The sequence below is a fragment of the Gossypium hirsutum genome, chromosome D07 (genome assembly GCF_007990345.1).
Source record: "Gossypium hirsutum isolate 1008001.06 chromosome D07, Gossypium_hirsutum_v2.1, whole genome shotgun sequence".
Lineage (NCBI taxonomy): Eukaryota > Viridiplantae > Streptophyta > Magnoliopsida > Malvales > Malvaceae > Gossypium > Gossypium hirsutum.
The window spans coordinates 5,335,952-5,346,834 of NC_053443.1; the positions used below are offsets into that span (position 1 = coordinate 5,335,952).

General features: G+C 30.7%; 2 protein-coding genes across 2 annotated transcripts; both read right to left on the minus strand.

Moving 5' to 3' along the window:
• Positions 1-2,108: 2,108 nt before the first annotated feature.
• LOC107953612 (flavanone 3-dioxygenase 3) lies at positions 2,109-6,084 on the minus strand. Its single transcript, XM_016888967.2, has 3 exons — positions 3,914-6,084; positions 3,268-3,515; positions 2,109-2,913 (listed from the first exon to the last, which is right to left on the minus strand). The coding sequence occupies exons 1-3, from the start codon at positions 4,145-4,147 to the stop codon at positions 2,343-2,345; spliced, it is 1,053 nt and encodes a 350-aa protein (XP_016744456.2). The 5' UTR covers positions 4,148-6,084; the 3' UTR covers positions 2,109-2,342.
• Positions 6,085-6,210: 126 nt separating this feature from the next.
• LOC107953613 (protein ORANGE, chloroplastic) lies at positions 6,211-10,389 on the minus strand. Its single transcript, XM_016888968.2, has 8 exons — positions 10,048-10,389; positions 8,755-8,869; positions 8,501-8,617; positions 8,286-8,372; positions 7,941-8,017; positions 7,510-7,637; positions 6,640-6,776; positions 6,211-6,474 (listed from the first exon to the last, which is right to left on the minus strand). The coding sequence occupies exons 1-8, from the start codon at positions 10,248-10,250 to the stop codon at positions 6,397-6,399; spliced, it is 942 nt and encodes a 313-aa protein (XP_016744457.2). The 5' UTR covers positions 10,251-10,389; the 3' UTR covers positions 6,211-6,396.
• Between the last annotated feature and the right edge of the window lie 494 nt (positions 10,390-10,883).

Below are 10,883 nucleotides of genomic sequence, written 5' to 3' on the forward strand. Positions count from 1 at the left end.
TTTTAACTACAATACAGATTTTGAACAAGAGATTTAGAGTTTCTCAAGTCTCTTTGGCAGCCAGTTGCTTAGCCATTGAACAATTAGTCGTCACCCATCTTTGCTACTCCTGCTTCGACCATGATACCAATCATCAGTTATTTTTTCGAAATAATAAAGTTTTTTCGTTCAAGTGTTAGCCCATGCTTTGGCTTTACTTAGTGATATATATAGAGCTCGAGTAGTAACGATTTGATTTTTCTAGTCCTTAGTTTTTTGGTTTGATTGAATTTTCATAAGAAATGTCTGGGTTTTCATTACACATGTTTGATTTAAGTCATCTACGATGTTAAAGATCTATGTTTAGCTGTATTAAAGTTTTTTTCTCTTAAAGGTCGAGAGTGTCATATAGTGAGATTTGAAAATACGTGTCACCCAACAAGACTTTCTAAACCTCAATGATGTTGAATTGATATAATTTACAAATGATACATGGTTGGGTTCTTATCATTTGTTAGATAATAAAAATTGACGAGATAGAACTATCTATTGAAGTGATACGAAACAAGTATGAGCGGCATATATCAAAACTCTATTAGCTTATTATTTAAAATAGAAAATAATATTAAAGCAACGGCAAAATTAAACAAAACCTTCCAATAATATAAAGGATAACAATATGCATGATAAAGAAAACTTTTTTAGCCCTTCTACCAATGCAATCAATAAAGAGAGCTCTATAAATAATACTAATATAAAAATTAAAAAAAAATTTGGATAGGTGAGCTGAAAAAAAAGAAATTAAACCATAAATCTATTCAAATTTTATTTTTTATACTTAGAACTATTCATAATCTCTTCAAAACTTTTAAATAGAAGGATAATATGTTTCGGCGTACTCAAACTTACATTCTCTTATATTGGCAACAATGCTAATGCAAATGAAACTAAGACTCGATCAACTATACATATTCTTGTAATAGAGCTTGATTTATAAAATTTCTAAAGGTCAAAAGGAGAGAGAGAAAATGGTGAAAGAAACAATAAGAAAGTGTTAACATTGTGGACATAATGGCCATAATTCAAGAACATGAAATGGAAAAGGAAGTGGTGTTAAGCTATTTGGTGTGAACATAGCTGTTGTTGTTGCCATGGATGAAAATTTGATGAAGAAAGGCTTGAATGGGGAATTTACGGTCCCATAACATTGGAGAAAATTAAAACAACAATGGTGGTGGTTGTGGAAGATGATGATGGGTTTTTGTCTAATGGATAGATTCATGAAAACAGCCCATGGAAGGAAAACATGTAATCTGCTTGCACTCTTTTTTGCTTGTTTAGAAATTTGATTTATTTCAGGATTTAGGATTAAATTTGTTCAGTTTTATTTTTTTAAAGTTTTTCTTAAAAGATTTATTTATTTATTGAAAAAAATTCACACAGCGGTTCGTAGGACTCCAGTCCTCTAATATAGAAAATTTTTCATTTAGTGTATTTAAAATTTTTAAAATTTTAAATTAATAAAAGTAAAATTATTTTCTTTTTAATATTGAGTAAAACAATAAATTTTTAAATATTACAACCTACAGGAAAATATATATGTCATTCTCACTAATTTTTTTAAAAAAATTATAAACTTTTTATATTTTTTAATAGTGACCTGTAACATAATGTACACATAGATTGCCATATCAAAATCACTAAAAAATTAATATTTTGGTCGATATCTCTGCTAAAAAATATTTTTTCTTCAAATGTTGATGGTCAAATTTAACTTTTTGAAAATCAAATTGCCAAAAGATACATATTATTATCCTATGCACTGCTAATGAAGTAAAAAGACTCCACAATTGATATTTTTTTAAATACATTTATGAAGTTTTTTGTTCCATTAACAGTAATTACCAAAATTAAATCAAATTGTTCCAATGTAAAAGCTCTGATTTTGTTCTTTGTTGTTGTCACAGGGGAGAACAATTTTTGTTTGTTATATATTTTGGATCTGAAGTTAAGACAAAGACACAGAAAATCTTGTCTTGCCGACAGGACACCACCAAAATGTTTGGATCTTACGGTAACATCCCAAACATTCCGAAGACAAACTCAAGTCCATATAAAAAGGATGACTAAAAAAAAGTTATTCATTAATAATATCAAATTACAGAGAAACAGGGGATCCCCAAAAAGAATAGAGTGAAAATAAAAGTTCCCCAAAAAGAATAGAGTGAAAATAAAAGTTCCCCAAAAAAACTACAACTTTTCCCACGAAACAAACAGACCTCTTAATATCATAAAAACCCAGAAACTAAACAGTAAACCCATTTTTCCCAATACCAAAAAAAAAAAACCTATTTTTTATATTTTTAAATTTTAAGTGTATCAATGAAGTGTTTCCCATCAGCAATATCATTATTTGCAAGAAAATCCAAGAAATCCCTAAAACTACTTTCTTTATACCTCTTTGGATTTTGTTCATCGATAAGTTCATTAGCGGTTTCCATTTTATCATCCATCCCCAAACTATGTAAACTTGCAATGGAAATCCTAGTTTTTTCACTGTTCAATGTAGCCCTATGAACCACACTTTTGTATACCCCATTGCTCATCACTTCAAAATGGTCACCTATATGAACTTGCAATGCACCATGAAGTTCAGGGACCATTTTCCAATTTCCATCATCAGTGTCCAATATTTCAAGACCTGTTGAGCTTTGTAAGATAATGGTTAAACAAGTGTAGTCTGAATGTGGTGGTAACCCTAATGCCATTTCTGGTTTAGGACATGGCGGGTAACAATTTACTGCCATGATTTGCATGCCACGGTCCATTTTTGGGGTTAGTCGATTCGGGGATATCCTGAGACTTTCAATGATCATTCCCATTAGTTCGAGGGCGAGGTTTCGAACTTGTGCACAATATTTACCCATTTTCTCCCTGAAAACACATCACAAATTTAAATAAGCATGATGAGTTAGATATATTGCGTATATCTATATTAGTTGTCAAATTACATTTTGTTATTTTTATTCAGAAAATGGCAATTTAATTCTCGTACTATTAAAAATTTCATCCATTTCTACTATTAAAAACTAGCAGGCAATAGGCATGCAATAATCAATTTTTAGTAGAAGTGGATAGAGTTTCTAACAGAAGGACTAGTTTGCTCTTTGATCATTATATAAAGATTATTTTACCTATTTTTTGAATAAAAAAGGCTAAATGTAATCAAAATCTTAATATAAAAACTTACAACAATACTTTTTACCATATACATAATTGGGAACCTACCTGTATTGAGGAGGGTTATGGGGCCATGAATCAATCCAGGCATCCAAGGGATGTGCATAATGCTTGAGGAAAACTCTCCAAAATTGGACCTTGTCAGCACCGTCTTTCAAGCTTGTGCCGTACCGTACCGGGTTGTAAACGTCATTTGACTTGAATTTAAGCTTCTCTTCACTTGGCAGATCGAAGAAACCGAGCGCCATTGCGAGTGCTTCATCGAGAATAGATTGGCTAATCCCATGGTTCACAACCTCATGCAAAAAAAAAAAAAAAACATACCTCCTTTGTTAATATACACAAGTATATTCAACTTTAAACTAAAAAATATTCGAATTCAATTCGATAATTATCGAGTCAACCAAATTCAAGCATCTTTATATTCAAGAACAGAGACATAAATTTATATTAAAAGATCGGGTTGAATTATAAATGTTTGGGAATCAAAACTAACAATAACAACCATTTTTAGTTTTGGAAAACAACTTTTAGTACTTAATTAGCCTAATGGAGTTCGAATATAAAGTTAAAGTAATTCGACTATATTTTTGAGTTGAACTCGAACTTAGAAAACAATATTTGATTAAGCTTGAACTAAATATCGAAACCAGAAGTTAGAGTCAAAGCAAAACCAAGGGAAAAAAATACTCACTTGAAAGAAGCCCCTATGGCGACAAGCTTCACCAAGTTCTTCAATGGCGATTGAGCGTTTATTGCCATTCATTCTTAACCGAGACATATCGATGGTCGGAATTCGAGCTTTCTCAGTACCCGAACTTGAAGATTTCGAAGGCGAAACGACGTAACACTCCGGAACATAATCCAAACCCTTCTCTTGTGCTGTGTTTCCAATAGTAAACGAACTCGGATTTTTGTCTCCAGACATTCTGTTTGGACTTCGAGGAGAAAAAAAACCCCCAGAAAACAGAGCAAGAAAATGAAAAGAAATACACGTTGTGGGATACTAAAAACATGCAAATATATATAGTGAGAAAGAGTTGGGTCAGCTGTGACGATTTAAACTCAAATCATAAATGCTTGAAATGCAGATTATTAAAAGTTGTTTTAAAGCACAACATTCCAAAATATAATTTTCTACATATTGACATTCATTCATACATGTATGTATATTTAAATGTTTAAGGTATGGGTTTGTGGATATAAACTATGGATGACAAGAGGTGGATATAATTATATGTTTTTAAATTTGAGATTTTGCAATGTTTGCGATCATCATGTTTATCCAGGTTAATAAATGGTAGCTGAAAAACAAAACAGCACTTTACGGCTAAACGACACTCAACATATTGGGTGTAACTTGTATGCCACCGCATTTTATGTTGCAATGAACCGGTTCCAATTTTTTCACCCATTTGATGAATTTAAGATTTATATGAACTTGGAATTGAATTTGAGTCTAAATTAATCTAATTTTATCTAAAAATTCAAGTAGTTTGAATATTAAATTCGAAAAATGAAAAATTTAGATAACTTTAATTGGTAATTGAGTTGAAGCTAATTGATATATTATTGACTAAATATGATAGATGGGTAGATTAGGTTAATTTGGGTGTATCAATTTAAGTTTTAATATTTTCGAGTCATTTTAGATTTGGATTATTTCAAATTTAGATTATGGTCGTTTAAGTTTGTTACAAATCGGGTCATTTTAAGTTTTGTCATTCTTGTTTGTCATTCAGCTTTGGTCAATCCGAATTACTTGCTAGGATCATTTTATATCTGATATCATCTTAAGTTCAAGTTAATTTTTAAGATTGTTGGCTTTTTATTACCAACAATCAAGCATAAATATGATAATGCTCATGTATTCCTTACTACCACTTGATTATTGTTTTTGTTAACAAAATTTTAAGAAAAAATTGTTCTCGTTAAAATTCACATTTCAAGTCTCTATTAGTCGATGCCGATTAAATCTTAGCTCGATTGGCATGGGCCTCGTTCCTAATGCAAGAGGGCGCAGGCTCAAATGCACTGAAGCATATTATCTTCCTATTTATGGGTTAGAGAAGGGCTATGAATAGTTCTATGCTTTATCTCAAAAAGAACTAATATGATCATAATTAAAATTCTTTGTTGACACACCAATAATTTAATATCTTACTTCTTCACTCGATATTAACCAGTAAAAATAATAATACAACAAACTTATGATATCTCGATTCAAGATTTGAAGGCAAGAGTTGAATATGAGTATACTTAATTCTTTTTAATATTTGAAGACTGTATATTCATATGGATCTTAGGATAAGAAATATATGTTATCCAAAATCGAGCAACATGATACCAATATTATTGCTCTTTAAACTATTAATGACTTTGGAAGCACTGTCTTGATTCTACCTAATCAATCTTCAATCTCATCTTTACAAATTTTTTTATATAATTTTTAAATTATTCATAAATTTCGTCAAATTCTTAAATTGAAAAATACTATGCACTAGAACCCATACCTACCAAGTTGTTGCAACAATGGCGCCAACTAAGTTAAGATAAAATCAAACTTTACAAAAACCTTTTATCTATATTAGATTTTGTCACACGCGACTTGGGTGAAAAAAATTTTAATATTAAAATTATATTTATAAAAAAAAACCTTATTCAATAATTCAATCATAAACAAAGTGGTAAAGTATTTACAAATAATCAACAAGATTTGGGTGCAATTATGAGTCATATTGCATTCCCAATGGGAGACACATGTTTAAATCTAGAAAACGACATTGTTAAGAGGAGCAGCTACAAGTCCGAAATGGTTTAAGTAATTTCCCTACCGAGACACCTAGATCCAGCTGCATACTTGTATGTATGATATGATTTTACCAAATCCAGGTTTCCTTTTTATATGAACTACAAGTTTCGGTACAAATCATGTTACTAACCTTGTTTGTCAAATCTAAAAACTTATCAAAGTATAATGATTGGAAGAAGTGAAAGGAGGATTGAAGTTTTTCATTTCAAAAACAGGGATTGTTTTGGAAAATAGTACAAATACAAATACGATTTTTGTTGCAGCAAGGGAAGACTATTAGGATGTTTGTATATATACAAAGGATTGGTTATCTTGTTTGTATCTACATTTGAAAACCAATAATAAAGAGAATGAGAATGTCACCTCTAATCAAATGGATCAATTCGTGGGTCGTGTTCGCTTGCCATTGCCATTCCGGTGCAAAGACACGTAGGGCACATAACCTGCCAAAGTTACCAAAAAAGGGTCACGAGTGAACAAATGAATGATGCGAAATAATGCTATATCTGGAAAAGAAAGGTAAATAATGAAAGCCATCAAATTTCCCGGTTGATATATGCACAAGTAAACAACACACCACTGAGACCATATATTTTTAGATGACAAACCTTTCCGGATCCCAAACAGTTTGAACATCTTTCCGTTTTGGGGGTTGATAAAGGACGGTCTCCACCATTTAGTGTCGAGACTGGTTCGGTAAGAACAAGTGATCCGGTACTTGAGCAGCGAGCACAAGCAAGATATCCTGCATTTACCGGAGGATAAAATACAGTATCTTTTTTTTGAAACTTTACAAGTACAATCAGAGTACAAATACAAGTACATGTCTGAGCTACCAGAAAGTGTAGACTGTAGAATCAAACTATTACTAGGGCTGAGCAAGAGCTACCAAAAAGTGTAGAATCAAACTATTACTAGCACTGAGCAAGAAAAACCGATCCGAACAAAGGTGTTTGGACGGTTAATGGAATACAAGTTTAAAAAACATGGTTATCCAAAACCAAATCAAATTTTATTTTTTATTTAATATATAATTGATTTTAATTTTTTTTATGATATAAAAATAAATATTTTATATTTAAAATAGTGAAAATAATTTAAAAGTTATTAAAATTTTATTTTTTTTAGAAATATTTATAAAAAAGGCTTTGAATTTTTGTCAAATAATATTCAAAAGCTATAGAGCAAAGTTCATTTTGTTAAAATAAGTCTAAAAATCCAAAATAAAAAACTAATATAGAAAAATTGAGAACTGAGCCAAACCGAATTATGACGGACGGTTCAAAAAATCTAAAATACCTAACAGAACTAAATTGAACCGATATCACCCTTAACTATTACAGTATAGACGAACTAAAACCTGAAACAATCCAAACTAATATTGAATAACCGAACTAAAACCTATGCATATAATTGCACTTGGGTCTAGAACCTGGGAACTTGGAACCCTAGGTAAACAGAAAGTTTCAGGAATATACCTGTTCCAAGACAATACTTGCATCGTTTATGCTCTTGCTGTTTAACATTGTTTATTTCGACTACCATCAAGGCTGAGATAACCCCTACTGCTCCTCCAGAGAAGGATGCCACTATAGGATCAACCTGACTGCATTTACCACCAATGGAACCACGTTAAATAATACCACAACGAAACAAAATTGCATGCGCCGTTTAAGATTTGGTAACCAAGACAGATGCCACTTCTCTTTAGAAGCCAAACTTGTCTAAGAAATTAATTCCCCACTAATATTTCTAAGTAAATATAAGCTGGCTTGCAACAATTGCGGTAAGTGTTACACTGAAACCAAAAGGACATCAACTTCTTCGTGGTTAAAAAGGTAGCATTCAAGCGAGCTTAAGCGATACCTAATAATAAACATCCACTACAAACCAAGAGGATCAATCATACCTCAACTGCATTGGCAGATGTACACTACGGATGAAATCTGCATATGATGTGCCCCCCAGTCCTAGCTTAAGCTCCAGCTAGGGTATGGGAAGAAGAAATAAGACATGTAAGGAAATAGAATATGATTCCAAAAACAATATCTAATTCTATCATGTGTATTTTCATGTTAAAATCAGATGTTTATTAAAAGTGATCATCTCCTTACTAATTTTCGTATATATAATGGACTATTTCCCTTCAAATGATTTATCCTCTCAGGAACACGTTCCATTCATTCTATTCTTAAAAGAACAAACCAACTAGAGAGAGACTAGATTCCAAATGTTGAGAGCATGAATGACTTACAGTGGGTGCTAGAAGTCCACCAAAAATAATAATTCCAGCAATAAGAGAATAACAAGTCACATAATAAACCTTGAGATTTGCTGAGGTCTGCAAGTGAAATACCCGGTCAAAGATATATGATTGTAAATAGATCAACTTGGATTTAATTTCATTTATTAACAAGTAAAAACAATAGGCTGATGGAATAAAAACAAATCATTTTAAGAAAATCTCACCAATGGAGGCAGGAATGGGATGAATGATGGAAAATTAGGAAGTTCACTTTCTTGCTCTTCCTTGAAAATACCTAGTTCAGCACTTTTAATTCTCTGTTGTATCCTTAGCCTCCGAACCTACAAGAATATTATTTGAGGGGTGTATCATTTGATTAAGCAATCATATGGTTTTCTCAGTATAAATGCATGCAGAAACTTCCCCTATTGACATCGACAACTCAAAAATCTAATTAAAAGAAAAGCAGTGGATTCACCTCTTCCATTTGGAGAAAGATTTTGTTTCGCCGACTTCGAATATTATCCTCAATTTCTTGAAGTTCCATCTTAGCGAAATCCTGGACTGTTTCAGGCCCTTCTATGATGCAAAATCTGCACATTTTGTAATCATAAATTCCCAAGATTTTGAAATTCATGTTTTTCTATACATTTCAAATACATAATCAAAGTTCAACCTTAACTAATTTGTCTTTTCATAGCTCATAGTTAATATAACAAATAAAAAATCCAAATTCAGCTTTTCATAGCTTATAAAATCATAAATTCTTAAGATTTTGAAATTTATGTTTTTCTTAATACATTTCAAATACATAATCAGCGTTCAACCTTAACTAATTTGGCCTTTTCATAGCTCAAAATTAATAAAAGAAATGAAAAATCCAAATTCAGCTTTTCATAGCTTATAAAATCATAAATTCCTAAGATTTTGAAATTCTTGTTTTCTTATACATTTCAAATACATGATCAAAGTTCAACCTTAACCAATTTGGCTTTTTCAAGCTCAAAATCAATATAACAAATGAAATATCCAAATTTAACTTCTCATACCTTATAAAATCATAAATTCCTAAGATTTTGAAATTCATGTTTTTTTAATATATTTCAAATACATAGTCAAAGTTCAACCTTGACTAATTTGGCTTTTTCAAGCTCAAAATCAATATAACAAGTGAAATATCCAAATTTAGCTTCTCATACCTTATAAAATCATAAATTCCTAAGATTTTGAAATTCATGTTTTTTTTAATATATTTCAAATACATAGTCAAAGTTCAACCTTAACTAATTTGGCTTTTTCAAGCTCAAAATCAGTATAACAAATGAAAAATCCAAATTTAGCTTCTCATACCTTATAAAATCCTAAATTCCTAAGATTTTGACATTCATGTTTTCTTATACAATTCAAATACAGAATCAAAGTTCAACCTTAACTAAATTTGGCTTTTTCAGAGCTCAAAATCATAAATTTCAAAATTCCTAAGCTTTCGAAATTTGTGTTTTCTAATACATTTCAAAATTCATAATCAAAGTTCAACCTTAACAAATTTGCTTTTCATAGCTCAAAATTAATATAACAAATGAAAAATCCAAATCTAGCTTCTCATACCTTATAAAATCATAAATTCCTAAGCCTTCGAAATTTATTTATTTTATACTTTTTCAAATACATAATCAAAATTCAAACTTAACTAGATTAAAATTTAATTCTCACAATTCATATAACAAATGAAATTCGAAATTTTCAAATTCATTAGCAACAGAGAAATTACCCGGCGGCAGTTTTATCGGCGGGAGAATCGGATTCAACAGACTGCGCGGAGGAAGATGAATCCGGCTCGGTAGCCATAGATCGCCATCTCGATTTCAATTCGCATTTCGTATGAACAAATCTAGAGCTCAAAGAAGGAGGCTTGTATGGAGGCGAAGGCTTTACCGTACAAGAAATCGTCAACACTCGACTCAAACAAACCATCCTCAAGAAGAACAAAATTCTTCAATCTCAATAACTCTCTCTCTTTTTTTTTTCTCAATAAAATTTCATTTCAGCGTTGTTTTTCCAAAAAAGGAAAAAAAAATGTAAGTTCATTGCTGTGATTTTATTGTTTGATGCTGAAACAAATTAATCAACCGACGACTCTATTGGTCTAATTTTGCCTCAGGTTCTTATACTCTTGGGACATTTGAAATTTAGTCCTCTACATTTAATTTAAAATTCAATACCGTTGTTACTCGCTTTTGCTAAATTTGAACCTATTATTAATTGCACTTTAATATAAGTGTAAAAAAATATAAATATATATTTATAAAAGGTTTATCTAAAAACTTTGGTTAAATGGTTAATTTAAAGTTTTAATAAACACAATGTTTTAGTTTTAATATCATCATAGTAATATTTTATAAAATTATTTTTTTGAAACTTTTTTATAAATTTATTTTATATACAACTATAAAAAGATAAAAAATAATAATATATTTTTAGTCATTTTATAATTGAATTAGTGTTTGGTTAACTTGCGAGTTGTGACATCAACCCAATCAGTGTTGATGCTTGAATCAAACAAGATAGAGATAATAATGATGCAAGGGGAAGAGCCATCGTAGACGG

What these genes read in the sequence shown, in the direction of transcription:
- LOC107953612 (XM_016888967.2), bottom strand. Translation starts at nt 4,147, where the DNA reads ATGTCTGGAGACAAAAATCCGAGTTCGTTTACTATTGGAAACACAGCA. An exon ending in GCCATAGGGGCTTCTTTCAA is followed by an intron (nt 3,516 to 3,913) that starts GTGAGTATTTTT and finishes TTTTTGCATGAG; the next exon opens with GTTGTGAACCATGGGATTAG. An exon ending in CATAACCCTCCTCAATACAG is followed by an intron (nt 2,914 to 3,267) that starts GTAGGTTCCCAA and finishes ATGTGTTTTCAG; the next exon opens with GGAGAAAATGGGTAAATATT.
- LOC107953613 (XM_016888968.2), bottom strand. Translation starts at nt 10,250, where the DNA reads ATGGTTTGTTTGAGTCGAGTGTTGACGATTTCTTGTACGGTAAAGCCT. An exon ending in TCCCATTCCTGCCTCCATTG is followed by an intron (nt 8,373 to 8,500) that starts GTGAGATTTTCT and finishes TTTCACTTGCAG; the next exon opens with ACCTCAGCAAATCTCAAGGT. An exon ending in GTGGACTTCTAGCACCCACT is followed by an intron (nt 8,018 to 8,285) that starts GTAAGTCATTCA and finishes CCCATACCCTAG; the next exon opens with CTGGAGCTTAAGCTAGGACT.